The sequence below is a fragment of the Nuphar pumila genome, chromosome 2 (genome assembly GCF_984573655.1).
Source record: "Nuphar pumila chromosome 2, dmNupPumi1.hap1.1, whole genome shotgun sequence".
NCBI classification, from domain to species: domain Eukaryota; kingdom Viridiplantae; phylum Streptophyta; class Magnoliopsida; order Nymphaeales; family Nymphaeaceae; genus Nuphar; species Nuphar pumila.
This window is the reverse complement of record NC_143250.1, coordinates 6,284,059-6,311,785: the sequence shown is the minus strand read 5'-3', so window position 1 is coordinate 6,311,785 and position 27,727 is coordinate 6,284,059. Positions and strand designations below refer to the sequence as shown.

Here is a 27,727-nt window from a genome sequence, read left to right as displayed (position 1 = left end):
GGTGGTCTTCAACAAATGCACAAATAACTCACAAACAAGTGTCTATTGGAGACACTACAAGCATGACCCTTGAAAGGGTATAAAAGGAAGAACACTTGAAAAATAAATAATACTTTATTCATGAACAAAATGCTTAAGAAGCATAGTAGTTTACATTGAAGGGGTTCACCCCTATATATACAAAAAAGTGGAAGAGAGAGGAGAGCTCGTTTTGAGCTCTCCAAAAGAGACATTGGATTCCAACGTCTCTTAATATAGCTGTTGGACTACAGTCCAACAACATTTATTATTATAGCTGTTGGACTATAGTCCAACAACATTTATTATAGCTGTTAGACTACAGTCCAACAACTATTTGCACAGTCAAGTTCCAACATGAACTTGACTAGATCAAATATCTAGTTTCTATTGAACTAGATGTTAAAAAAGAAAATCAAGAAAAATAGAAAATGAAAATAATAAAAGAAAATATAATAATATTAAATAATATATATATATATATATATATATATATTACAGTTTACATTTTAACATTATCTCGGTTGCATACTTAGTTAGCTCATGTCTCCTTGGGTCATGGTCCTAACCTTATGTTGAAGATTACATACATGAATGATGTTCTTTAAGGAATACATATCTTGGAGATACTTTCAAGCATCACTAGCCGAATCAGATTTATTTTTCTTAGTTTCCATCTTTCCATGTGCCATTTAAAAAAACATCAAGAGTCTTAGAATTTTCTTATTGTCTTAATTTATGAAAGTATTTGAGATATTATCAAAGAAATTACAATTGTTCTTAAATTTACCGGAACAAAATGACTTCTTAAGGAATTGCATGCTAATATTGTAAAAAAAAACACATGCACGCACCCACACCTACACAGGTATTTGGTGCTGATGTGCATCCCATAATAATGAGTAGATCATCGCCTACTTGTGCATGCTAGACTAGAGTACTTCTTTAAGTCAATGCTATTGATGAGCCATGTTATAATTTTGGAATGATCCATCCTCTGTTCTTATCATTTCTTTTCGTATTTGGCAACAACTTTGCCATATCGTCCTCTTAGAGTGGCACTTCTTTACTATTGTCGATCTTGGTAAGCTTGAGTTTAGGCTCTTTCTCGGTCCCATCTACCAAACCCTATAGGCGTTTGTTCTAAATTTGATGTTTGGCAATAGATGCCCACTTCACATAGTTGGAGTCATTTAGTTTCACGGGATAAATAACACCGTTTTTTCGGTTCTCATCTATGGTGAAGCTGTAACGAAATAGGCGGAAATACAAGTAACAAGTGAAAAACACTTGTAGGTCCAACAATGGACAAGAACAAAGAAGATTACACAAGCACTTTAAGTGCAAACACATAAACCCACAAAGGAGAAATGTCAAAAGGCAAAAAAAGCGGAAATATTATTGAAAGAGAGTGAGAGAACAACTACAAAACAGAGGGGAACACTCCTCTTTATATACATAAAGAATGAGAGAGAGGGAGGGTCATTGGGGAGAGCCCCAATGGTTATATTTATGATCGTTGGAGACCCCGTAACTACAAAGTGTGGGTCCCCAAGGGTCTCAAAAAGAGAAAAATGATAAATGATAAATAAAAAAGTAAAAAGCCTAAAAAATAAGTTATTTATAAAGAACAACTTATAATATATGAAAAGACCAAAATACCCCTATCGGGTATTTTGGAATAAACATATATATATATATATATATATTTTAACACACCCCTCAAACTTTACATGGAGAGAACCGAAAGTTTGCTAAGAAGAAATAGAAAACAAGGAGCAAGAAGAGCTTTGGTGAAGAAGTCTGCCAACTGATACTCTGAGGTGACATAGGGAAAAATGATAGTTTCTCTTAAATATTCATCACGAACGTAGTGACAATCCATCTCAATATGTTCGGTGCGCTCATAAAATGTATGATTACTTGCTATGTAGATCACACTTTTGTTATCACAACACATCTTTGAAGGACTTGATATGATGATCCCCATATCACTGAGAAGACTTCTAAGCCACACAATCTCTATGGTTGTAGTCGGCATAGCACGATATTCAACTTCGTTGGACAACAGAGATACCTTTTGTTGTTTTTTGCACCTCGAGAAAATAAGTGAATTTCCTAAAAAAATAAAAAAAAACAATACTTGAGATTCTATCATTGAGATTATCCCCCCAATCAACATCAGTATAAGAAATTAAATCAAGGGATGAGGAAGAGGATAAGAAAAGCCCTTTTGAAATAGTGTTCTTGATATATCACACAATTCTCATTACTACTGCCATGTGAACCGTCGTAGGGGCATGTTGAAACTGGCTTGCCGCATGAACCACATGAGCAATATCGGGTCAGGTGATGGAGAGATAAGAGATCCAATTAATTGCTAATAGGGAGTATGATCGTTAAGCAGAACACCATCTTCAAGTCTTAATTTTGCATTTATAACTTCTAGAGTCTTCACTTTCTTTTCATTGTAGCACAAATATCAGGAGCTAATTTCATTTAAGAGAGTATGTATCCTCTATGAGAATAGGCCACTTCAATACCTAAAAAATATCTCAAGAAACTTAAGTTAGACATATCAAATGTTTTCTTTAAAATAGTTTTAGTTTCATTCACTTCTTTGTCATTTTTCGTGATGATCATATCATCAACATATAAAAGAAGGATCACAATAGAGTCTCTTGTTTTCTTGACAAAAAGAGCGGTGTCAGTATAATAAAAAACAAAACCCAAATTAACATTTTAACACTCCCCCTCAAACTTACGGTACAATGAGCGAAAGTTTGTTTAAGAGGAAGTGAAATCTAGGAACGAGAGGTTTGGTGAAGAAGTCTGCTAATTGATATTCTGATGTAACATATGGCAGATCAATGGTTCTATGTAGATATTCCTCTTTGATGTAGTGACAACCTATCTCAATATGTTTGGTGCGTTTATGAAATGTTTGGTTTCTTGCAATATAGATCACACTCTTGTTGTCACAACACATTCGTGAAGCTTGTGTTGCTTTAAATCCCATGTTAGCCAGCAGACATCTGAGCCAAACTACTTTCATTGTCGTGGTCGCCATGGCTCGATATTCAGCTTCGGTGGACGTGAGAGATTCCTTCTGCTGCTTTTTACACCTCCACAAAATTAAGGATTCACCTAAGAAAACACAAAATCTATTAGTTGTGTCTATTATCGAGATCATCTCCCCAGTCAGCATCAGTATAGGCAATTAAATCTAATAAAGATGAAGCAAGCAATAAGAGGACTTTATGTATCTAATGATATGCAAAACAACTCCCATGTGAACAGAGGTGGGAGCATATTAAAACTGACTGGTTGCGTGTACAACGTGTGATATATCTGGTCTAGTAATGGAAAGATAGGAAAGTACTCTAATAAGCTGTCTGTAAGGAGTGAGATCAATGGTTCTCTGTTATCAATTCTCTTTTTAACGTTGACAAATTCTGGAGTGTTCACTTTCTTATCATTTGTAATTCCAGACCTGAAAACAATATCAAAGGCAAATTTAGATTGAAATATCAAATACCCACGAGGGGAATAAGAAACTTCAATTCTTGAGAAATATTTCAATAAAACCTAAATTAGTGATTTCAAAATGAGTTTTAAGAAGCTTTTTAATGTTTTCAAACTCCTTGTTTGTTGCCTCTGGTGATGATCTTGTCATCCACATAGAGAAGGAGAACAATAATCCCTGCATCATAATTCTTAATAAATAAAACAATGTCGGTTAAACAAGATCGAAAACCAATATCAAGCATAACATGAGTAAACCTGTCATACCAGGCTTTTGGTGCCTGTTTAAGATCGTAAAGAGTTTTTTCTAAACGAAGAGCTTTACCCTTAGAGATACTAATACCAGGTGAGGCTTCCATATATACTTCTTTAACTAGATTTTCATTGAGAAAAATATTTTTGACATTCATTTGAAATGAATCATTTTCTAATACAAGCTAAGGTTATTAATGATCTAACAGTGGTCATTCAGGCAACTGGAGCAAAAGTTTTTTCGTAATCGATGCCATATTCTTGGGCATACCCTTTGGCCAGTAATCTGGCTTTATACCTTTTAAGAGTTTCATCACTCTTAGTTTTAACTTTGTAAACTCATTGATAGCCTATAAGATTCTTGCTTAGAGGAATATCTTGAATAGTTCAAGTGTTGGCTTTTTCTAATGCTTCTAATTCTGCCTTCATGGTTTCTACCCATTCTATATGGTTTTTTGCTTGAGAACATGATGACGATTCTACGTATGATTGTATTAATGCAATAATTACCCTATATGGAGGTGAAAAAGATTTGTATGACACAGTTTTTTCAAGATGTCTAGAGATTTTGGATGACCTTCCGGTTTGTACTTCAAAGTATTTTTCTAATGCACATGGAAGATTTGATTATCTACATCTTGAATTTTATAGACTAACGTCCCTATGAGTTTGTTCTTCATTATTGTAACGACCTCAACTCATACCCCTTGAAAATGCAGATTTTTTTTTTAAATCATTGCGAAAACATTCTCAGAGACCCGGGGCCTTTACAGTTTCACTCACCAATGGATAACTCAACCATCACAAAGGATCTTACATTTATCATCTCAAGCCATAACAACTCATTATTTATTAATTATGAAAGAAAGAGTGTTTAACAATAATTGTAAGAGACATATCAGAGTTATTTAAATGACATAAAAGTAAATAAGGAAAAACCGAGTCACGTCCTTCTGTGAACTGTCTAGCAAAAGTGTGACACTCGTAGCTCTCCTAGAAACTAGTAGCTTCACTGATCCCCTGCGGCTGCGAAAAACCACAGAAGTAGAGTGTTAGAAATCTGAAGAATTCTGTGTACGAATCTCTCTAATGAATTAAATAAGCACAAAGAATATATATAAGAATTCATGCAACAACTTAGAGGTATGTAACTATGACAAATTCACAATTCGATTAAGCATTAAAGAACATTTAATAAGTAACACGGATCACAATTTAAGTAATACAATAAGTTAACGTGCATTAGGGAACAATATTATGCATAGCAGGAATATGCATGGCTTTAGTGTAATGCATGAGTAAGTTATTACCTCTTGCTAGAATTTTATCTTCATATGCATGTCCCTATTAAATGCATACAATTTAAGTTCTCCGTTTTAATTATCGTTGCCCGCGGATACACCAAACGGGTAAAATCTCCGAATTCAAGTTAGGTTCCCAGTGTAGCTTAACACACAATTTGTATTTTATTATTAGGTTCCAAACTTAGCCCTCGATCGAAACAACCTTCAAAACATTAGACCACCCATCTAATGTTGGGGACACCAGGGACCACCCATCCACAAGTGCTACTTTTCTTGGTATACCAAAACAACAGTTGTGTCTACGCACCACCCTCGGGCAAAGTAACGGACTCTCCTTAAAACCGTGGCCAGGAGAAAGAACCTCAATATCGGGTTCAAGAGTAATCAAATAAAATACAGAGTTTTTGTATCATCGTGGTCTCCCAAAACTGCAACTCCAAGAGTCCCGTACTCTGGACGAGACATCTTAGAAAGTACATTACATTGTTCTTTTATTTTTATTAGCTTATTATTAGCTCATTTCTTTAATTTTGCAAATTCAGCATGCAAACAAAGACAACAACTTGCATCTACCCCTGCGAGAGCCATCGCGGGACTTCCGCCCGTGGAAACACATAGAACCGTGCAATACAGTGCAATAAAAATAAATATATTTTTTGCGATGCATTTAAAAGTAAATAAAGAAGGTGCATCTAGTACTCAAGGCTCTCCAGGCTTGCGATGATCCCCTTGTATCATCGATGCACCATATGCAAAAAACCAAAACAATATTCCATTTATAACACAAATCACATGTTTCAAATGCACATTCATATATGCAAACCTTTATCATGCGTATGAAACAAAAATATTTATAAGCATGTATTTACTTAATTCATATGCAACTATGTCAAGTGCATTCTTTCATTTACATACATGTATCCATGCCAATGCATATTTTCTTTGAATATATGTGCTCATGTAAATGCATATTCTCATCAAGTGTGCATATTCATGTCAATCGCATGATCTCAATAAATCAATGCATGTGCTTATTAAATTCTACATAAACTTAGCAAATGCATGTTCAAATCAAATTTTGCATAAACATAGCAATGCATATTCTCATTGAATTCTGCATAAACATGGCAATACATGTTCTGATTAATTTCTACTTAAACATGGCAGGTTCTTATTAATTTCTGCATCAACATGGCAAATGCATGTGCTACTTAAATTCTGTAGAACCATGACAATACATGTTCGCATTAAATGTAAACATATATGCCAATGCACTGTTGCTCTTTTTAACAGACATACATATCAATGCACATAACGGTTAATGCTTCTCTTTGGAATAACATATACTACACGATAAAATTTGCTTTTGTAAAACAAAAATCCAACACCCAGATATATGCACATTTTTTATGTAATTTTTTTTTATCTCCAACTAGTATATAAGGGGATATGGTACAGGAGTAAAGATGGAGTATCCATGTGATGTAGCTGACTAGCTGATCATTTTTAAGTATGTGTTTCAGAATCTGAATTTGCAAGTTTGAGATATGAATATAAATAGGGTGTAAAGAAACCATTTATAGGAAAAAGGAAGATAAATTTACAATCACTGTAGCTCTCATATGCACTATCAAAGTGCTGGCTTGGTCTGGCTTGTTTACTTGATTGGTCCATTGGGATTATTTAAACCTAAATGAAATGAAGAAAAGAACTAGATTTAAATGACATTGATTCTACTAGACATATTCTTGATACTTGCATTGCTAATTTGGATTAGTCATCAAATATGAGTAAGATGAGCAAAACCTCATATATTTAATAAATTTAGACACGCTCAGTGCCAACTTAAGGTTCTAGATAAGATCGGTCTGCATTTCTAAGAGTTAAATTTCCTTTTCAAGTTGGTTTCCTAGCAATGTCACACACATCAATAAATAATCAATCTCTTGCATCTTATAACAGGAAAATCACAAAAATAAGAAAGTAAAATTGCAACGCATTCAATTTATTTCATGATTTTAGTGTGATTGTTTTCAGAAATTATTGTTCTTGAGTTTTAGATTTTTCAACCTTTCTTTCTTTATTGTTAATAATGATATTTTTATTTTTCTAATTTACCAAAATTTTGTTAACACTTTTTTTTTTAGACAACAGATCTTTTGCAACATCATGTTTTCTTTCCCTTTCTAAACAAAACCTAAGGGAGATTTGTGACCATGGCATGCAACCTATCATCCACTCCCAGAAGAAGGATTCCGATCATGTTCTCTCAAACCAATGATGGTATGATATGCATGTGCATGGATGTGTTGTGGAATTTTAACTACCCAGATTATCATTGTTCTGACCAAATTCATGATTTTTAAATAAAAGATCCACGTACTTTGAAAACATTGACTTAAAATAACTTCAAAACCACCATGACCTTAACGCCACATCAGCTAGGCCATAGCATACCAGTAACATTATAAAGACATAATACAGCCAACTTGGGTCATTTGATACAAGACATTGGTAGCTTGAATCAACAGTACTTGGCAACTACTAAACCCATGACTTCACCTGCACGAAGCTTCTCATTAATCTTTACTGGTTTGTGATGCAGTCTGGAGGATCGGCTTTTACGCTGTTGACGTTGGCTGATGAAGGCACGACCCTCACGATCGTGCGTTGTGCAGAAAGGGGAGAATGGCCAAATGTGAATGATGGGCCTTAAACTTTATTTGATTATAAAATCCAATGAACAAGGTAAGTAAATGTAGAATGACAGGGAACAAGCAATGAAATGAAAAGAAAGGACACGGCTGGAAGGAAAAGACAATTTCGAAAAAAAACAAAGAGAGGCTGCTGCTAATCTTTTTAGTCCCTTGCACAAAACCCTAGGAGAGGGTTTTATAAAGTCGACACCTGGGTCTCGGGTCCAGTCATGGGCCCAAGACGGGATCCGAGCCTTCTTCCTGCTGGATTTGGGTCGTCCGGGTCGGCGTGCCTCGTGCTTGTCTGGAGTAGGTACGCAGGGGTGCCACTTCCCCACGTCTCGGTACCGTGTTCTGGATCGGATCCACTGCATGGGTCTGATCCTCAATCCCTTCATGCAAATTTGATCCGCTGCCTGGGTTAGGCTGTATGGACCTGGGTCTATCCTGCTCTGCATCATTCTCCCCTGGTTGGGAAGAAGCCGGCTCTGACGACTTGTTGTCTTCACAATAATCATAAAGACCAGACATATTGAAAATAGGCAAAATATGCCAATCATCGGGCAGCTCAAGGAGGTGGGCATTCAGGCCCAATCGTCGAAGAATCTTGAATGGGCCGTTCTTCTTAGGACTCAACTTGCTATAAGTACCTGTTGGAAAACGCTCGGGACGCAAGTAAACCCATACCAACTGACCGACTTGAAATTGGACATCACGACGACCTTGGTCTACGAAAGTCATGTAGGCTTCATAGCTCTCAACAAGTTTGGCTCGGACCTGTCCGTGGATATCACGCATGTACTCGATGGCATCAAATGCATCTGGGGCGGGGTCTTGAATGTTAGATACAGGTGTTAGGTCTACTACATGGGTGGTCGACCGACCATAAACCACTTGGAACGGAGATTTGCATGTAGACCGGTTCATGGAGCTGTTATATGCGAACTCGTCTTGAGGCAAAACTAGGTCACAAGTTTTGATGTTCTCCCCAACTAGACTCCGTAATAGGTTCCCTAGGGTGTGGTTCACGACTTCGGTTTAACCATCGGTTTGTGGGTGATATGCACTGCTAAACTGGAGCTTGGTTTTCAGTAAGGCCCATAACGATTTCCAAAAATGGCTCATAAAACGGGTGTCACGATCTGAGGTGATCGTGTGAGGCAATCTATGAAAATGGGCCACGTCCTTGAAGTAGTACGAGGCTACTAACGAGGCGTTAGTAGTCCGCTTACACGGGACAAAGATAACCATATTGGAAAATCTGTCAACTACAACTAAGATGGAATCAAAACGACGTGAGGTTCTGGGAAGACCCACAATGAAATCAACGGACACATGCTCCCATTGTCGCTCAGGAATCGACAACGGAGTATACATACCACTATTTTGACGACCTTGGACACCTGACACATTCGACAACTCTGAACAAACTTGACATCTTTACGCATTTTGGGCCAAAAGTACTGTTCATCCAACAGTGCGAACGTCTTATCGTGTCCAAAATGCTCAGCTAGTCCCCCTTCATGCAATTCGGAAATCAATTGTAGTCTAAGGGAGAAGGCCGGCACAAATAACTTATTACCTCAAAAAAGGTAACCGTTATGGATAGTAAATCCTGGGTCAGTTATGCTATCAGGGGAGAGGCACCTTTCCCAGACTTGCTGGAAATTCGGGGTTGTCGGGTACAACTCCTTGCAATGCTCAAACCCAATGACCTGCACTGACATAGTCATCAGAAGACTATTCTTCCTACTAAGAGCGTCATCCACCTTGTTCAGAGTACCAGATTGATGGCGAATCGTAAAGGTGTACTCTTGCAAGAAGCTGACCTACTTGGCATGACGAGCACTTAGCTTTTTTTGACTATTCAGGTACTTCAATGCCTCATGATCCGTGTACAAGATAAACTCCTTATAAATAAGATAATGCCTCCAATAACGAAGGGCTTGTACAACGACATAAAACTCAACGTCATAAGTGGAATATTGGCACCTGACTTGAATCGGCTTCTCACTAAAGAAAGCAACAGGTCGGCAGTTCTGACTCAAGTCGGCGTCAATTCCCACTTTAGAGGCATCGCACTGAACCTCAAGGACTGCATTGAAATCAGGAAGGGCTAAGATAGGGGCACTAGTCATTCTTTCTTTGATGATCGTAAAGGCTTTTCCCGCAGCAGGCGTCCAATGAAAACTAGTACCCTTTAGGCATTCTGTGATAAGGGCCATGAGGGTACTAAAATTTTGCACAAAACGACGATAGAAAGTGGTTAACCCGTGGAAACTACAGATCTCTCCGATAGTCTTTGGGGTAGGCCAATCTACAATCGCACGGACTTTCGCAGGATCTGCCTTAACTCCATCGGAAGATACAATAAAACCTAAGAACACGACACTGAACCTCATAAATTCACACTTTTTGGCATTGGTGTTGTAACGACCCCAACTCCTACCTTTGAAAAATGCGATTTTTTTTTTTTTTCTAAGAGTTGCGGAAAACTTCCCAGAGACCTGGGGTCCCTACAGTTCCAATTTCAGTTGGATAACCACACACCCCAAACGAAGTTGCAATTATCATCCATATCAACCAACTAAAACTCTTTTATTAATGAGTAATAAAATTTCAAAGACAAAGTTTTCTTCAACTGAAAGTAAAGTAACAATTGCAGAATTTAAAAGAACTGAAAGACAAAAGAAAGAGCCACAATATCCTCTACTGAAGCTGACAAGTCCAAGTATAACTCATCCATCCCCAGATGCATGTCCAACTTCACTGTTCACCATTTCCTGTGAAAAAACTGTTAGAAAGTGAGTTGAAATACATTGGGTTCAATAATGAACCCTTACTTATGCACGTGAAGTGCAAATATACCTATTAAAGGGAAACAACACAAGCACATAATGTGCTAACCCATAAAACCCATAAAAAGGGAAAAATATGACATAAAGTCATAAGTTGCATATTATTGAAGAAACAATGGACAAGGGGTAAAAACCCCATTACAATGGAGCATAAGCTCCCTCAAGAATTCCAAATACAAAGGGGAAATCCCCTATTTATAAGCATGAAAAGGGACCACCTTGGGGGCTCCCAAAGGGGACGTTGGAGAGCCCCCAACGGTCACATTTGTGACCGTTGGGGGCTCCCAACGTCACTTTTGGGAGGCCCCCAATGTGGTACGAAATCCAAAAATATAAAAAACAAAAAATAAAAATAAAACAAAAATTACAATGCATATTCCAATTGGAATATGCGTAAAATGCTAATTTACAAGAATACCCTTGAGGGTATTTTAGGAAGATAAAATATATATATTTATATATATATATATATATAAATATATATATGTACATTTAAGGATCAACATATTTTAACACCCCCCCTCAATCTTTGCGGGGAAACGAAAAGATTGAACAAAGTGCAAGACTCCAAGAGGCTCCGGCAAGGATGCAATGGAACTTGAAAAGGCCTTCCTCCTATTGTCTTCAAATTTCCCGAACTATCCAGGGTACTTCTCTTTGTCCTATCTCCAAGATCCTGTGAAATAACAACAAAGAAACAAGTAAAACAAATCTTTGTACTTTTATTCAAATGAAACATTTCTAACTAGCACAGGTTAGAAGAGATGCAAATTATGCAAAAATGACACCAAAGTTTCAAAATCATATATCATGTTTAAAACAAAATGAGCGGAAGCAAATTATGCAGAAATAAATTGCAAGAATGCATAATGCATTCATAAGGTCCAACGTTGGACAAATATAACCCCATAATGGGGAATAACAAAATGGTCCACTAAGGGACACCACAATAAGCCTACGAAGAGGCATGATATACATAAACATTTATTGAATGAGGGCCCAAAAAGGCCATAAAGAGCATATGCATATATTTATCATGAAATGAATTAATACTCAAAGAACTCATTAATGAACATGCTTCAAACATGTAATGAAGTGCCAAACAAGAGAAACAAAGTCTCCAAGCATACTTTAGGCAAAATAAACCCAAGAGTTCACAAGGTTTTAAAATCATTTATGAAAGACATACTTAATACACATTTTGCATATAAGGGTGGCAAAAAACCATAAACACTTAATATATAGATTAAATGCTAAGAAATCAACTTGATATGCATATCAAAAATATGATTTGCTTGAAAAACACAAGTCATGAATGAAATTTTGCAAATTTCAACAATAGTTTATCCATTACAACCATCTTCCTCATAAGTCCTCCAAAACCCATAAATCAAGTGTATAAGCTACTAGATCAAGAATATAAAGCCATTAAAGGCCAAAGACACACACAAAGGTGTGTAAAAGAACCTCTTGTCTACATATAATAATACTTGAAATAAGTGCATCTACGACAAGAACAAGAGAATACATGCCAACATGGACTAAAAAGTATCTCTTGTCTACGTAAAAAATACACTTAAAACCAAGTATGTTCAGCTACTAGAACAAGAGTAATAAGCCAACCATGGGCTAAAACATAATACATCTCTTGTCTACATATGATAGCACTTGAAATGAGTGAAATAAGCCAACCATGGGCATACATCTTAAGCGACTAGAACAAGGACACAAACGCCAACATAGGCTAAAAATCACACACCATGGTGTGAATTAACGTGCCTTGTCTACATATAAAAACACTCAAGACAAGTGTGTTCAGCTACTAGACCAAGAGAGCAAAAGCCAACAAAGGGCTAAAAACACACGAAGGTGTAATAAAATTCTTGTCTACATATGATGACACTTAGATAATGGGCATAAAAGGAAAAAAACCTTTGAGGCAATAAACTTGTAATGAAAATAAACCTTGAATAAAACAATACTCCCTTTAAAATGAATTCTCATAACAATAACATGCATGTAAAAAATATCTTCAACAAGATACTATAATGGATGAAATAAAATTCTTGAGAACAAATGTGTGAACATACACACACCAAGAACACTTAGAATACTTGTGCAAAAACACAAGAACACAAAATCATAAATGTGCAAATGCACTCATAAGATTCATAAACAAGAAAAGGTTGGGCAATAATCCCAAAACCCTTGATTTTAATATACCTTAAAACATTTAAGGTTTCAAATACCATATGTCCATCACATTTACATAGAAGCATCCATAATATCAATGGCACAAGAAAAAATGAGTGACGCACTCATAATTAGAGATCAAATAACAAATCATTTTAGAGTCCCAAGGTGCCCATAACTCACCTCAACAACCATCTATAATATGGAAGGGGGACAATCTAAAAATGATACAACACGAGGTGCCCATAACTCACCTCGACAAACATCTCTAATATAACAATACTAAGGCCAAATAAATGATGCATTAAATAACATGTGATGGACAAACATGAATGCCACAAAAGGGCAATAAACACATAAGGAATCATTTTCCAAATAAAAGTTTTTACAAAGAGGACCGATTAACAAATTGAATCAAAGGTCCAATATAATCCATCAAAACAATTTTTGCATAAACACGAATTATGCTTAATCTTCAAAAGAAGTCTTGTACACCAAAAAAAAAAAAGGCTTACTATGCAACATAACATGAAATATTAAGCAACATCATGTATATGAAACAATTTGGAACAAACAAGCCTTAACTATGAAAGACATAAGGTGCAATTAAACGGTGAAGTTGGTAAAGTTCGAAAAACTTATGAAATCTACTATTGCAACTTAAAAATGATAAACAATCATGAAATCTTCATAAAAGAGTATATACTCACAAGAAGATTATAAGGACCGAAAGGCTCCTTAAGGAGAGTTTGAACAAAAAAACATATACAACTCCCAAAGAAGGAGAAAACTCCATTAAAGTGGAAGAAATCCCAATAAAATAGATTCATTAACAAAACCTTATGATAAATAAGATTGTACTATGGCTTAAATAAAAAGTAAACATTTATTGAGGAAAAATTTAACACTCTTAAGTTTTATAAAAAAAAAACATGACTTAATAGATTATTACCTACTCCTAATGAAATAAGTACACAATAAACATTAGTGAAGACCATAACTTTTGTAATGAAATATGCGGAAAAGCAAAAAAGTGCATTAAGCACTTACAACATTCACTAATGAACAAACAAAAGGGCAAACACCAAAACCCACAAGAGACAATCACAACATAAAAATATAAATGTTTCTTGTTGAAAAGAGAGAGAACTCTCTAAATGTTGAAAACATCCTTAAGAGTGTAAAGATGGAAAGAAAATTACCATATTCCATAAGATCATTTTAAAACTTAATTCAACCGGTATTAAAAAAAAACTTTCTTAATTAAATGTTGCTCATATAAAACGGACACATAATATGGAATTTTTCATATATGCCAAACATTTTTCAAAAACTACATTTCACAAACATTTTAATCTTAACATACCTTTCTTTAAAGACTAAACATTCATATAAAGGTATTTTCATAAACAAGGTTAGGTTAAAAATGTAAATTCAAAGTTCCAACGGTCATAAATTTTTACCGACCCATTAAAGCAAGTTTTGAGCAATCATATATCTAATTTTTCGCCAAACAAGATATCATTTAAAGTTTTTCAAAGAAAAACATACGAAAACGATTCAATGAAGTAGCAAGTAACTCAAAAAAAGACATAATGACAAAAAACACATAAAGAAAAGAACATATTACATTCTTCATACAATACTCAAAGAAATAGAATGCATACCGAATAACTATAAGAAAGACAATAGAGAGAAACGAATACTTCACCATTTTTCTTTAACAAATTCTTGAATACCACGCTTCCCGATGCACCAAAGAGCAACTCGATCTCAACCTTGCTCTGATACCATGTTAGAAAGTGAGTTGAAATACATTGGGTTCAATAATGAACCCTTACTTATGCACGTGAAGTGCAAATATACCTATTAAAGGGAAACAACACAAGCACATAATGTGCTAACCCATAAAACCCATAAAAAGGGAAAAATATGACATAAAGTCATAAGTTGCATATTATTGAAGAAACAATGGACAAGGGGTAAAAACCCCATTACAATGGAGCATAAGCTCCCTCAAGAATTCCAAATACAAAGGGGAAATCCCCTATTTATAAGCATGAAAAGGGACCACCTTGGGGGCTCCCAAAGGGGACGTTGGAGAGCCCCCAACGGTCACATTTGTGACCGTTGGGGGCTCCCAACGTCACTTTTGGGAGGCCCCCAATGTGGTACGAAATCCAAAAATATAAAAAACAAAAAATAAAAATAAAACAAAAATTACAATGCATATTCCAATTGGAATATGCGTAAAATGCTAATTTACAAGAATACCCTTGAGGGTATTTTAGGAAGATAAAATATATATATTTATATATATATATATATAAATATATATATGTACATTTAAGGATCAACATATTTTAACAAAACCAACAAAGTAGGGTGTCATAACCGAAATTCTGAGCACAGCTACTTCTAAAGAAACCAGATAAGAGAAAGAACATGGATAAGATTTCATGCAGTGATTTGAGTGAGTGCAGATATAAAATTTTCAACATCTAAATTTTCATAACTACCAATGATTTCATTTACTCACCAATCAATAACAGTAAACAGTGTCATATATCAACAACTAAATAACCAACCTTTCAGCATGATTTCACGAAGTAAAGCGTATGCTACCACCAAATGATGTCATGATATCAAAAATGATTCAAACATGCATGATCTAATGCATAACAGAAAAATGCATGATTATGTGCAATGCATGATTTCTTCTGTTATCTTTCATTTAAGTTCCATCTTTCCATATGCATGCCCTATTAGATGCACACATCTTTAAGTTCCTCTTTTTAATTACCGTGGCCCGCGGATACACCAAACGGGTACAAACCCCGAGGTCAAGTAGGTTCCCAGGGTAGCTTAACACACAATTTGTATTTTATTACTGGGTTCCAACTTAGCCCTCGACCGATATCAGGAAACAACACCATCCATCGGAACATTAGACCTCCACATCTAATGTCGGGGACACAAGGGACACCCCACGCCCACAAGTGTCACTTCCTTGGTACCATAAACTCACAGTTGTGACTAACACACCACTCCCGGGTAAAGTGGCGGATTCTCCCTAAAACCGTGGCCAGGAGAAGAACCTCAATATCGGGTTCAGGGGCAACAATGCACACGGAGTTTTTGTATCCTCACAGTCTCCCCAAGACCGGATAACTAAGATTCTCATACTCCAGATGAGATATCCCAGAAGGTATATTACACTGTTCTTATTCATTATAGTTTTATTTAAAGTTCATTCTTTAAGTTTGCCACACATATGCAAAAGTAAAGTAAAAACCCCGCATCCTCCCTTGCAGGGACCCATTCGGGACTCCAGCCCGTGTAAACACAAAGAACAGTGTAGTAAAGTGCCAAACCATCTTATATGGTTTAAGTGATGTTTTTTAAAGAAAAAACATATATAAAAGAAAACCAAACTCACGGCTCTCCAGGCCGGTGATGGTCCAATTTGGCCATCGGTGCATCACGTAATAAAACCAAATTAGTGATCAATTTACAACACTAGGCCAAAATGCCAAAAGCATAAATATTCATGCCCCAAACATATGCACGTCATAATTTATTCATATGCATTTTCAATATGTGTGTTACCTACATCACATAGGGGTCTTAACCAATCCATAGTTTCTTTAAGTGTGTGAGTGTGCATGTACCTTTTCACATGTAAATCAAGGATACATGTAACTAAATGTGACCCCAAATACAAGCAACATCCTAGTATAGTCATCAAATATTTCTCATGTGACTAATTCTACAACACAACACTGATGCCCAGTTCATTCACCCCATTCTTGGTTCTATTTCAGTATAATATGCAGGATTCAGTTAACATGATTGAGCAGTGAACATATCCACCCAAACGGGTAGTGACGTATTACAGAAAACGAACTCTACAGCCCTACTAGAGCCTGCTAATCTTGAATCCCACATGTGCATGAGATAAGTCTTTACATGTTCAGCAACCAAGTACAAGAATATCAGAATAATCAAAAGAATACAGTACAAGCTACCATAAATGTACGTTACATTGGAAATACAATTTATGTAACATGTTTAGAAATATCGACAATAAACGATTGCAGTTGAAACAGGTTACAATTGAATAATAAAGCTTTATATTCGGCCAAACTAAATACTTAAAAATTCTGAACATCTTCAATGTATAGTATGTATGGTTTCATATCATGTTAGGACAACAAAAAAAAACAACCAAACAATGTACATCATTATGAATGGTCAATCGTATGCTGCCATTACATATAACTGTTTATAATCATAAGGGAGAAATCAACCTACACAACATGAATGGGTTATTAATCACGAAATCAAACTCCAAAATTATCACGTGAATGACACTTGGATCTATAATAATTCAAACTCGTTGGAGCAAACATGTACATGTTTATCATCCTAACAGAGCAATTGGTTTATACATTCTGAAAGGGGTCAGTGAGCATGCATTAAACCTCCCAAAAATTAATTCATAAAGACACTTGATTTTACAACAATTCAACTTGTTGAGGCCACCTCTTTTTTTTTTACAATATTTTACGCAGGTTCAGTTCAGGTGCATTTCCATGTGGAAAACAACACATTAACAAATCTTTGATCATGCTTGGAGTTCAGTAAATCAGATGAATATCCATAGAAAATAGGCAGACATATCGTGAATAATATCATGGCATAGCAGAAAATGCACAGCATACATATATTTTTTTTTTTTTTGAATCATACGAGTTACAGGCCAGCACCCAGCCGACTGGGTCGGCTGGGCCTGCTATGGCCCGGCTCACAGGATGTAAAGCACCCAGCCGACTGGGTCGGCTGGGGCCCTGCTAACACAGCACCCAAAATAAACAGACTTCGGTTTCCTCTTTCCCTTTAGTATTTAGGTTATTGGGTCCCAAAACAGAAATCACCCAAAAATTGGGGTTATCCATTTCAAAGAATCGGAAATCCCACGAATGGGGCTAGTCCGATACCACCGCCAAACCCCAAATCGTTTGGGCTAGGAATTTTTGCAACGTAGGGTTAGGTAAGAAAAATTCCCAGATCGATTTGGGATAAACTTTGCTACAGTTTAGGGTTAGGTACAGTGAATCCCCAAATCGTTTGGGTTTTCGAAATGGGGAAACAACCTAATCCCCGAATCCTCCCCTCAATCCACCCATGGAATCGAACCCACGTTCGATTCCTCACCCCGAGTCCAAGAAGTACCGTACATTTCTCCGATGACTTTTCCGGCGATCAGAGACAGTCGTGGCGGGAGCACCGGGCTGGCTGGAGTCGCCCCCACTGCTGTCGTGACAGGGATGCTCGAGGAGGGCTGATGGCTGCTGGTTGCTCGTCGGCGACCTTCTTTCTTCCGGCGTGTGCGCACCGAGCGAGTGAGAGAGACGGGGAAAGATGGGGGACTGAGTGGAGAGAGAGAGGCGAGGGATGGGAAACCCTAACTCCCCATCCTCCCTTTTATTAGCCCCCCTCAAGCCGTGATGGGGGGGGGAGGTCGGTTACGCCCTGCGTAACCCCCCTCCTGCCCCCCTTCCTTTTCTGTTACAACGTATCGGGCAACCCTTATCGGGTTGCCCTTTTCTCTTAAAAGGGCTATCATAGAGTGGGGCTCGGGTCCGAACCCGGGACCCGCAACCCGCAACCCGGCCCCAAAACAATATGGATCCACAAGTGGATCCCAATGGATCCACTGTGGATCCTCGGATAAACTTTTAAAAACTTAAAAATTTTATTTATTTTAAATCTCACTTTAAACATAAAAATTTTAACCCCCAAAATATGGATCCGCAAGTTGGATCCAAGTGGATCCAACTGTGGATCCTCGAATTTGCTTAATATATATACATATATATAGGTATATTTCTAATTTATTACTAATTATTTTAGTAAAACGCAAACATTTAAGCGTAAATACCCCTTTATGGGTCCTAGATCCGAAATATGGATTTAGGCCCAATTTGAATTAATTTGAAATATTTTCAAATAAGAAATCTCGGGTTTTACAGGCGTACAACTTTTCGTTCCTTAAGATCTCTAGGACCTGACGCGGGTGACTCAAATGGTCATACAAAGACGAGCTATAAATTAAGATATCATCAAAATACATAATGACAAACTTTCCTATACAGGGGACGCAATACTTGGGTCATCATATTCATGAAAGTACTTGGGGCATTAGATAACCCAAATGGCATGACTAACCACTCATACAACCCATCACGTGTCTTGAATGTCGTCTTCCACTCATCCCCTTCCCGGATACGAATCTAGTGATACCCTCTTTTTAAATCTATTTTGGAGAAAATGGAGGCACCAGACAATATATCAAACATATCGTCCAAACGAGGGATGGGAAAACGGTATTTGACCATGATGCGATTGATCGCGCGACTATCAACACACATGCGCATGGACCCATCTTTCTTAGGAGTGAGCAGGGTGGGTACTGCGCAAGGGCTCACACTCTCACGAATAAAGCCCTTTTGCAGTAACTCCTGAACCTGCCGCAACAACTCGACATGCTCGGATGGGTTCATGCGATATGCGGGGAGGTTAGGGAGACTCGATCCCGGCACAAATTCAATGGCGTGCTGGACACCACCCTCATCGAAGGCAACCCATTAGGCAAGTCATCTGGCATAATGTCGCGAAACTCCTCAATAAGTGGGGAGACGTCCGCGGGAACGAACAAAGATGTACTCATCAACGACTTAGCCACCAGGGCATAGCAATAGTCATCTTCCTGACAATGGCTCAAGAAGGACCGGTATGAGAGGCCCGCGAGCCTGGGGACTCGCTCAGGCTTATCCATAGTGAGAAAACGGGTCTCTTTGATAAGGACTATTTTATGACCCTTAAAAAGAAAATAGTATGTGTTCTTGCGCCCATCGTGAATTGTTTTGCGATCAAACTGTTAGGGATGACTCAAAAGAATGTGACACGCACTCATGGGGACTACATCACACCACACCTCGTCGTGGTAATGCTCCCCCATGGAGAATCGAACTGAAATAACTGGAAAATATATGAGATTAACCAATAAAAGTTAAAATATACTAAGAAACTGATTACATAACTGAAATAATTGAATAATATATGAGATTAACCTACAAAAAACTTGTTGACTATATCTTAGAAATCTTAAAAAAAAAAAAATTTACCTCACGCCTCAGGCTTGCGCCTTGCGGCACAGAGGGTCGCGCTTCAAGGCAAGGCATGCCTTTTGCGCCTCAAGCAGTGTTTTTGATAACACTGATCCGAATGTATTATCTCAAGTGATTTAAAAGAAACAAAAGTTCTATCATGAAATGGTAATCTTTTTATTTTGCTAAGGATACAATCTTTACAAATAAAACTTTTAGAATTACAAAATTTTCTTAAACTTGGAAAATGTTAGATTTTGGAAATATGAGGATGGCAAGTCTTTTGTACCATAAATCTAACTCAAGTTTCTAAACATTATAACAAAAAGCAAGTTTTTGAGCATTATAACAGAAAGCATTCTTGGGCAATTCCAAAAAATTCGTATAATAGAGTCCTCCTTCTTTATGGCCTTCCCCAATCAGCTTCCCTGACTGACGATCATGAGAAGAGAAGAAGATATTACACCCATAAACATATATTTGAGAAACAAATAAAAAGTTTAGATTTAGTTTAGGAATATATCTAACTTCTGGGATAAAGAATTTTTTGGATTTATAAAGTTTTTCAAAATTTTCTATTCTTTTTATTTCAAGAGATGCACATCAACTGTAAAAACTTTTGACACACTTGAGTTATTTTTAAGTCATTCAGATAATCTATTGATATTTGGGGTCATGTGAAAAGAAACACTAGAGTCAAAGAGCCAAGGAAAGTTATCGAGATCGGAGAATGATGAAAAGTTGCTCCAGTCGAGGCTTCAGTTAAGGAGGATGCTCCTTTGAGAAGAGATTAAAGGATCTCCATTAATTGAGCCATATATAAAGGTGCATCTTGATCTTTTGATTTTGATCCAACAGATGCAACTTTCTTTTCTTTTCTTCTTTTTAGCTTAGAACATTGAGGCCTATAGTGCCTCGTCTCATGACAATGATGACAAATGACTTTTTTTTTGTCAAAATTATCATTTTGTCTATCAAAGTGAGGCGACGTATAAATACCTACATAATTACCCGGTCTAGACACAACTAGAACGGAATCATCTTCAGCCTTTGGAGTATTTTTATCAAGTCTATTTTCCTCCATAGTCAATTCCTCTATAGTATCAATGATAGAGGGAACATTTCCACGATGTAAAAGAGTTGATTTGGTTGACTCAAATTTCGGCCTTAAGCAATTTATAAACTGATAAAAATATTCCATATCGAGTTGCTTTTGGCAAAGCTCGATATCTTCAGAACAATGCCATTTTGGCTCAAGAAGAGTCAATTCTTCTCAAAGTTCGGATAGCTCGTTGTAATATTCTCTAATAGTTTTGTCCTTTTGAGTCATTGTTCTAACTTTGTCTAACATATTTCTAAGGTATTCTCAAGTTTTATCGGCATGTTCAAATTTAGCTAGACTAGAGATTTCTTAATGTCAACGCTATTAATTAGCCATGACATAATTTTGGCGTGCCCTTCTCATAGGTCGCCAAGATCTTATTCTTCTCTTCTTTCGTGAAAGGTACTTCTTTGTCATTCTCAATTTTTGTGAGAACTAGTTTTGGTTCTGAATTAGTACCATTTACTATACATCATTTCTCCAAATGTGGTGCTTCATGATTGAAGTCTATCACATAATTGGTGTCATTTAGTTTCACGGGTATGATGGTGATTTTATCATTGTCATCCATCTTTACAAGGAAAAGGAAAGAAAAAGAGAGAAGAACGAGCACAATCACAAATTTTCGTAGTCAATCTTCCTCCAAATATGTTTCCTTTTTTAAAAAAGATCACTTGAATTACGAACAAGAGGATGAATCGTCCTTTGCTAAGGAGGCACGGAAAATGAGGTAAAAATTCTCCAAGATCTAAAAAACTTCAAGGCTCTGATACCATGCAATGAAATGGTGATCTTCCACAAAACCTTGAAAACTCACAAAGGGTGTCTATTGGAGACTGCAAGCACAACCCATAAAAGGGTATAAATGGAAGAACACAAAAAAAAAATAATCTTCTATTTCTCACAAGAAAGGCTTAAGAAGCATTGATTTACATTGGAGGGGATCACCCCTATTTATGCAAGAAAAGGAAGAGTAGAGGAGAGCTCTCCTTTAGAGTCGTTGTGTGCCATCACTTTGTAGATGAGCTTCTTGTTATTATTCATAAAAGAAAAGGTTTTGCTGTCCTTAAATGCATGCCCAATAGTTGTTAAATTGAAACATGGATGTGAATAGATGGGATATATCTGATATCCATCCCGATTCCAAGTCTGATTGGTTGGATTTGGTCAAGAAAAGTAGTAATCGGATTTGAATTTGGTTTAGAATTTCATCACTAAAACTGACGGATAACCAATTCTGACAGATGTCTGAATCCAACTACGTGTATTTTTTGTATTTGGTATTAGCTTTTTCCCATCCAAATCTGTGTTCGTTTAGCCAATATCCAATTAGTTGGATTTCCTATTGGCTACGTTCAACTCGAATCCAAACCATTTACATCCCAAATTGAAGATAACTGCAACCTTTTTTTTCTGTTCCTATGTCCTTAATGGAATAATTGTCACTTGACAAATTTGCCTTTGTTCTTGCTTTTAATTGTCAACAGGTACGGTCAGATTCAATCTTGACCCTTTTAATGAGCACAATGATGCTGATCTTTGGGAGTCCTTGGAGAGAGCATATTTGAAGGATGTTATTAGAAGAAATCCTTTGGGGCTTTATGCTGAGGTACAAACTGGACTCACTTGGCTCTCTTTGTTATCATTGATTTAACTAATGTTTCCTAAATTCATCGATGGGGTATTTCTACAATGGGGAGTAAAAATAATTGTTCGAGTTCCCATTGTATTATGATTTCTGTTAAATTCTTCCTGTTTGATAAATTCATTAACAGCAGATAAATCATCAGCATTATTTGTCAGAAATGTTGTCATTACCCTGTTCTGAAAAGAACAAAAGAGAGCAGCAGTATTGATGGCCTCAGTAAATTATTTATTTATTAATTTGTGATGCCAAAGATGAGTGAGGTGTTTCACCATCTTGGAAATGGAATACGTTTTTACACCTGGCTTGTTAAAGGTTTCTGAGGCAGGGGAAAACTTTAGTGTTGGCCAAAGGCAACTGCTCAGTCTTGCTCGAGCACTGTTGAGAAGATCGAAGATTCTTGTTCTTGATGAGGCAACAGCAGCTGTTGATGTTGGAACTGATGCTCTTATTCAGAAAACCATTAGAGAAGAATTTAGGTCTTGTACTATGCTGATCATTGCACATCGGTTGAATACGATCATTGATTGTGACCGTGTTCTTCTTCTCGATGCTGGCCAGGTATGCGTTGATCTCGAACTGCCATTTTGGTCATTTTCACTAACCCCAAGATGTTGCTATAGTCAATCAGATTGTTTTATTGGCTGCATTTTTAACCTGATAGTGATATCTTTTTTACGTGCTTTGTTTGATGTTCTCAATGACTTGTGTATCTGAGCTGTCAACTTTAATCCCTGTAACTAAAATCAACTTCTCTTTCCTTGTTTCCATAAATAATCATATTTTCAAAGCAACCCTTGTCAATCATGTCACCAGTTGCTTTATAGTATTACATTAATGGAAATGATTCACAACATTTGAAGAACTTTTGACTGAGTTAAGAACTTATATGGGCTGTTTTGTTCTTCTGGAACTACGTGTCTCTTGGAAAATAAAAAAATGTTTACAAAATGAAAATGTATCACCAAAATATTGTATCTAATCTGATATGGAATATACCTCCACATTGTCTAGTTATTGGTGTTTCTTAAAATACAAGTACATATCATGAGTTGATTAAGTGTAATCAAATGCTTCTGCAGGTTTTGGAATTTGACACCCCTGAGGATCTGCTGCTGAAAGAAAATAGTGCTTTCTCCAAGATGGTTCAAAGCACTGGAGCCGCAAATGCTCAATATTTGCGGGTAAATTTTACAATATTTTAGTTATGTCTCAAGATGGTAGTTTTAATTTTAACATGATTTCCTTTATTTTGTGTTTCTTTCTGTATTTTATTTCTTTTTATGTTTGTTTAGTTTTTTTTCCATCATCTAATTTGTGTTTTCTGCCGTGTGATCTCAATTGTTCATTATTTGTTAACTGGTGACATGATATATACCTGAGATACATGCTTGTCCCTTGATTCTTTTAGCTTCATACTCACATTTCAATTTTCTCAGCATTGATCAAGTCAGACACCATTTTGTAGTCCTACTAAAGAACTATATGATGCAGAATATTGTCCTGGGTGATGCTGAAAATGGACCGGGAAGTGCCAAGAAGTTGAACAAGAAGAAAAGAGGGGTTGCCTCTTCTCGTTGGGCAGCTGCTGCACAATATGCTCTTTCTGTGAGCCTCACTTCTTCACAGAATGATCTCCAACAGATGCTGGAGATTGAGGATGAGAATAGCATCCTCAGAAGGACCAGGGATGCTGTCATTACTTTGCAGGGTGTTCTGCAAGGGAATCACGATAGTGCCATTGAAGAGACATTAAACCAGTACCAAGTCCCTAGAGATAGATGGTGGTCAACGCTGTATAAAGTTATGGAAGGTACTGTCAACTAAATACACTCATTTTTCTCATTAGAAAGTGATTATTCCTTACTAGCCTCTTCAGTTTGGGAAAAAATTAGTGTCGTGGTTGTGTTTTCTGTTCTGCAAATTCGTTATTGGTCCAATCTTGTATCCTAACAGAAGTTCTTACTTTTTGTTGCTGAACTACTGCAGTATCGTACTTCTTGAATCTTAAAATCCTTTACGTTTTCTTTGGATTCTTGGTGCAAGCATTTTCTCATTGGTTTCAGATTGATCACAACCAAATCTTCATAGTTTTCAATATTTCTTTTTATTTAACTCGTTTGACCAGAAGAACCATTGTCAATCTTTCATCAAATTTAGTTCTGATCTGAAACTTCAGATCTCAGCTTGTTTACATGACTGAAACTTGGAATTCAAAAATAAGAACCCAAATTGGTCTAAGACCCTCCAGAATTACCTAAAAGCATAGTTTTAAAGCCCAGTGACTTGCGACTCGACTCAGCATGGGTTGACTCATGACTCGCCAAGTCAAGTCATGAGAGACTTTATACTTCTATAAAAAATATGTATATAATTTGTTTCTACATATTGTATAACTAATTATTACATATAATATACATATTATGTATACAAAGTGTATGTATTACATTATTAATATGCAAATATATCATTTATATAATATGCATAGTATACACACACACACACACACACACACCATATATATATATATATATATATATATATGACTCAGCTGAGTTTTGTTAAATTCTGGGTCACTCAATAATTTGACCCGCTGAATGCCGAGTCACTGAGTTTACTCGGTGAGTTTTTAAGCATTGCCTAAAATCTTGTCTGCTTACTGTGATATGGATCTGGAGGACAGCAGTGAAATCTACTTTATCATCCTCTAAAATTAATCTGCATTAAATCATTGCATGCATGTGTGCACGTATTTATGTGTTAATCTGGCTCTTGAAGCAACTGTTTCTTATTACGATGATTTATAAGTATTATCTCACACAAAAACATCATTAGCTTCTCCCAATTGTCTAATATGACAACTGGCTTATTCATTTTTTAGTGATGTTTTTCCGGAAAAATTGGCTCATGTTATTTATTGGATAAGGCTTACATTACATATCTTTTCATTTGGACAAAGCAAATGTCCTTAACATGTTCTTATGTTTTGGTTTTAACCATGTCAATTACAGGTCTGGCAGTGATGAGTCGCTTGTCTCGAAGACGGTTTCTGCAGCCGGATGATGATCTTGAAGACCAAAACATCAATTGGGATCATTTGGAGATGTGAAGAAACCAACGAGGGCTATTTCTTTAATTCACATAACCGGAGCAGAAGGTCTAAGACACGTTCTTGGAAGAATACTGGACATGGTATGAAGCTATCCATTAAAGCATCTGCAAGTTGGTGATGATCATTATAATGATAATAAATGTCTGTTAAAGTCTTGAATATGATAAGCTTGTTGATGTAGTCCAAAGAGCACACACGTGACTGTTATCAATATAGACTCTGGCTACGAGAAAATGGTTATCAGAAATTAGATATGAGGCTAATTTATGTGATTGAACTTGTATTCACTAGATAAGGTTAAACAGCACTTCAGTGCATATTTTTCAGGGCAAGGAAGAAAATTGGTCGATTGGTCTCATTTCTTGTCTAGCAAATTTTAGTTGTTCTTGCATTGTGTTGATTTTCTGCCCATTGCACTCATAAATCGGTTTAATGCTGGTTACAGCCATAGCACATCTTTTGCACATTTCCTTTCATTTTCTGTTTTGAATCTTGTGGGAATTAATCTGTCCTCCTGAGTCCTGACGAATGGCAACCAATAACCTCTTGACGTGGTGCAGTAGACGATCGTAAAAAGATAGATAGGCACAGGTGGATGTATATCCTCCATACCTAGGAGGGTAGTATTTCTGTGTTTTAAAAGGACAATCTTGTACTTTTAATGAATAAAAGTAAACTAAATTTTTTTAAAAAGTTTATAAAACATTTTCCACCGTTGTCTTGTGTGGGATGGAGGTGAGAAACCAAGGTCTTTCTTTGACCATTCTCCAAAAAAAAACAGAAATCATTGGGTCTCTGAGGAATTTCAGGAAAGGTGATGTCTAAGATGAAATATCAGCTAAAAGCTTGGTCTGTATGAAAAAATTACCCCTCCTATAAAGCAGATAGGGGTGTCAACGGGTTGGGTTTACCCGGACCCCAAACACTATAGGGTCGGGGTATGGTGATAAATAAGTATGGTGATGAATAAGAAGACCTTGTTAAGACCTGGGTCCAATTAATTGATGGACCAGGGTATAGTTTGTAAAATTTTATATCAGACCCGGGCCCCACCCGAGTTCCCATTAAGATCTGCAATTTTTCAATGTAAAATTGATAAAAAAAATATTATTACCAGAAACGATGTGAAGCGGAAGTTAGAAAAGTAGTACGAAGCAAGAAGTGCGCATAGTCACAAATCTTGCCGATATATTTAATTTATCACAAAAGAAATGCAAGATAACCACAAAACAAAATATTATAAAAAAACATGATATATTGAAAATATCATTAAAATGAAAATCTCACAATTTTATCGCGCACTTTTTTGAAAAATATGAGTTCTCTTTCATTTCATTTTTGGTACAGCAGTCATCCAATGCCGAGTTATTTGAAGGATGCATGGCAAGCAGCATTTGACGCTGCCAGGCATGCATTGCACGGCAGACAGAGTGCCCACCATGGGAAAAGCTTATTACAATTTATAACAGGCGAGGGCCGTCGATATGGGACTATATTCAAGTAGCCCATAACGACCAGGTCGTTCATAAACGCCCCTTGCCCATTGTCCAAATCACCCTATGTTATACAATATTTTCTAAAACCACATCGTATTAAACTACACTCTTCCCCTTATTGTCCAAATGAGCCTATGTTATATAATAATTTCCTCAGTATCCCCTTTGCCCAAACCAATCTCTCTCTCTCTCTCTCTCTCTCTCTCTCTCTATATATATATATATATATATATATATATATATATATATATATATATATATATATATATATATATATATATATATATATGAATTTGCTGAGAATATCCCAAAAATTTTCTGAGAAAAACTCATTTTTTTTAAATTCTCTTGAGA

The 27,727-nt window shown here is 36.5% G+C and overlaps 1 protein-coding gene across 1 annotated transcript in view; it reads left to right on the top strand.

Moving 5' to 3' along the window:
• The window catches only part of LOC149844599 (ABC transporter C family member 2-like), a 191,488-nt gene extending 165,253 nt beyond the window's left edge, over positions 1-26,235 (top strand). The window contains exons 24-28 of the mRNA XM_089994906.1: positions 22,608-22,729; positions 23,081-23,326; positions 23,848-23,949; positions 24,260-24,578; positions 25,777-26,235. Of these exons, the coding sequence (XP_089851032.1) occupies positions 22,608-22,729; positions 23,081-23,326; positions 23,848-23,949; positions 24,260-24,578; positions 25,777-25,874 (887 nt within the window). The 3' untranslated portion in view covers positions 25,875-26,235. The remainder of the gene's footprint in view (positions 1-22,607; positions 22,730-23,080; positions 23,327-23,847; positions 23,950-24,259; positions 24,579-25,776) is intronic.
• The last annotated feature ends 1,492 nt before the right edge of the window (positions 26,236-27,727 follow it).